Raw genomic sequence first — 2959 nt, 5'->3', positions numbered from 1 at the left:
GTACAGTGTTAACCCTTAAAAAGTTTTCAATAAGCAGATTCGAAATCAAATTGAATATGCTGGTCTGCCTGGTGCTCTATAGAGAGGTACCATTTCCAGAGTGAGTTTGGGCAACTGGAGAAAAGTATTGATGTGGTTTCCTTGGAGGACCATAACATGGATTTTAGGAAGGAGTCCACTGATAGCATTTGGAGAAAGAAGGAAAAATGACAGCCAGTGACCAGTTACTCATGGAACCTCCCAGCTCTACAAATAAACTTGATGTCCTTGAGCAAAGTGACTTGATATAATAGTACTCTAAAGTACTATTACTGATGTGTTACCTCTACCAGAAAGTGATCTCTAAGTGACATACTGTTGTAGAAAACAAAAATTAAAAAAGCATAAAAGAAAAAAATGTTCTTCTTCTTGAAGTAGTGTCACTATATCAAAATGCTTGAATGATTCAACAATGATACACAAACTTACCAGCTAGAAAGTCCCATTATATAAACTTGCTACTAGAGAAAAACTGGGGAAGTGAAAATAAAATAATTATTTAAAAAAATTTCCATTAAAAAAAATTCCCCTAAGGAAACTTAGGGACTTTAAAATTCCTAATTCTGGCATAACTTTTGAATTTAAGTTCTTTACATCAGTGTGTTCTTATTTCATGCAGAAGAATGACAATAGTTGCATGCAGATAGCGAGACTGAAAATTTTAAAAATATAGGTACACATTTTTTAAAGATTCCACTAGTCTTTGAAGATTTGTTTTACTTTTGCAGAAATGAGGACAAAAGTATAGAATTGACCCATCCACATCCATTTGGACCCTGACTGCCCAAGAACTGGCTTGGTCAAGGAGGCTTCATCCTGTCCCAGGGGGCAGAATCCCTGGTCAGGACTGAGATGCAGACTTTATTAGAGCTCTGTTCCCATCAAGTGGGCCCTAGGAATCAGATGTCTGGTTGTTAGCAGCAGCAGCCGCCCTGTGGGTACTGTGTGATCAGTAAGAGTAAGTTAACGACAGTGCATTTCATGTTCTAGTCACATAGAATGTAATGGCCAATACTATGGACTACTAGGTCTTCTGCCACGATAAGACTAAGAATGCAGTGTAAGTGGCATTGCGTTGTACCTGAAGTCACAAGGCATTTCAGATGTGCGTTAGAAAAGCCTGTTGTCTTGTTCAACTATCTGACCTGTCTTCCCCTCTTAATGGTTGTGACCACTGATTCCCTTAGTAATTAACCTCTAACCTCCCAGAAGGTGTTTCCTGAGATCTAAGGTAGGTGTCTGGGCCAGTGGTTCCCAGATACTTTGGTCTCAGAACCCCCTCTTAAGGGGCCAGCAGGTGGTATGCTGGTTTCCTTTCTCACTTTCCCTTTCTCTGTTTCTCTCTGGTCAAATTTAAAAAGAATAATAACAAATAAAATGGAATAAATAAATAATTCTTTAAAAAAATTATAGAGGCTGCCAAAGAGTTTTTGTTCACGTGAGTTTTATCTGTTGGTATTTGACATATTAGAAATTAAAACTGAAGAGATGACAGACAGCCCTGAAAGTAGGAGCACCTGATTCCAGACCTCCTTAGCTATTACCTGAGCCAATTAACACCTCCCTGCCCCGCCCCCTTCAAGAGAGCTTAATCTAGTTGGGTTTCCCCACTAGCCAATGACAGAACAATACAGGATTTAACAGTACATCCATTAAACAATTGTCTTAGACAATAAATAATAGAGGATTAAATTGAGTATAACAGAATGCTGTTTCTCCCTTCATTTGTCACCAATTAAGTCATAGTCTACTGAGGGATGATAAATACAACCACATTCCAGTGTTGATAGGGTGGGAATTACTTTCACGTGGAGTATCTCATTTAACTTTCACCACAACCCTATGAAGTAGTTTGTTTTACAGATGAGAAAATCGAAGTGTACAGAGCCTGCGTGACTTGTCGCAGCAGTTAAGCAGCCCAGTCAAGACTAAATCCAGATGGTAATTTTAAATTCTCATGGTCATAGTTTCCGGTTCAGGTGAAACTTGGAATTTTAGAGGGCACAGACCTGTAGCACAAGCCTTCCAGGTTTTTTACCCATCTTCCTATGGGACAGGGGAGCAATCCGCGTAGCAGATTCTCTAAAACAATCATCGTACTTGGCTCTGGTCTGTGTGCAGTGAAGTGGGTACGAGGGGGGTTCAAGACAGCATGGTATCATTCATTTCCAGCTCTGGGACAGAGGGGCTGCAGGAAGGGACCTGAACGTGGTGCTGGGCAGGAACTGGAGAAGTCGGATAACACACTACAGATAATCCTCAGGCTACTCCACAGGAGCACCAAAGCAAGCAAGCTATCTCTGCTCCGGTCCCGGCGGAAGAGATGTTGGAACTGAGAGACGCAGCGGAATCCGATGGATTTGAAAGGCGCCCACACACAAAGAAACGAAGTTAAGTTCCGGCTACAAGACACGCAGAGTTTGGCACGGAACCTTCCTTCCAGCTCAGTGGGAAACGCCTAGTCTACCCGGTCACCCGATTCAGAGCGGAGCTTTAATCCTCTGAGCCGCCTAGACAGTCAGCGCCCGGCACGCCCGAAGCGCCCCGAAGGAACTACAAGTCCCATGAAGCACCAGGACGCGGGTGGTGTGGACGAAGCGCCCGCCGATTGGCTTTGCTGGGCGGGTTTTTTTGTCTCTCTGCCGCCTCCTCTCGCTCCACGGTCAGAGGGCCGGAGCGAGAAGATGGCGAAGACGTACGATTATCTGTTCAAGCTGCTGCTGATCGGCGACTCGGGAGTGGGCAAGACCTGCCTCCTGTTCCGCTTCTCCGAGGACGCCTTCAACACCACCTTCATCTCTACCATCGGTGAGGGAGGGGCCGAGGCCCGGGACGAGGGGTGAGAAATGGGGGGCGGGTACGAGGGGCCGGGAGAGGGCGGGAGGGTGCCCGGGAGCCCCGGAGTGGAGACCCCTGGAAA

At 44.9% G+C, this 2959-nt stretch overlaps 1 protein-coding gene across 2 annotated transcripts in view; it reads left to right on the top strand.

The window, feature by feature from the left end:
* The first annotated feature begins 2678 nt into the window (after positions 1-2678).
* RAB8B (RAB8B, member RAS oncogene family) overlaps positions 2679-2959 on the top strand; it is a 79807-nt gene continuing 79526 nt past the window's right edge. For both annotated transcript variants that reach the window (XM_027765865.1, XM_006141754.3), the window contains exon 1: positions 2679-2847. In XM_027765865.1, the coding sequence (XP_027621666.1) occupies positions 2724-2847 (124 nt within the window). In that variant the 5' untranslated portion in view covers positions 2679-2723. The remainder of the gene's footprint in view (positions 2848-2959) is intronic.

The sequence above is a fragment of the Tupaia chinensis genome, unplaced genomic scaffold (assembly GCF_000334495.1).
Source record: "Tupaia chinensis unplaced genomic scaffold, TupChi_1.0 Scaffold000063_1, whole genome shotgun sequence".
Classification (NCBI taxonomy): domain Eukaryota; kingdom Metazoa; phylum Chordata; class Mammalia; order Scandentia; family Tupaiidae; genus Tupaia; species Tupaia belangeri.
The sequence above is the reverse complement of the archived record's forward strand: the minus strand, read 5'-3'. Positions and strand labels throughout refer to the sequence as shown.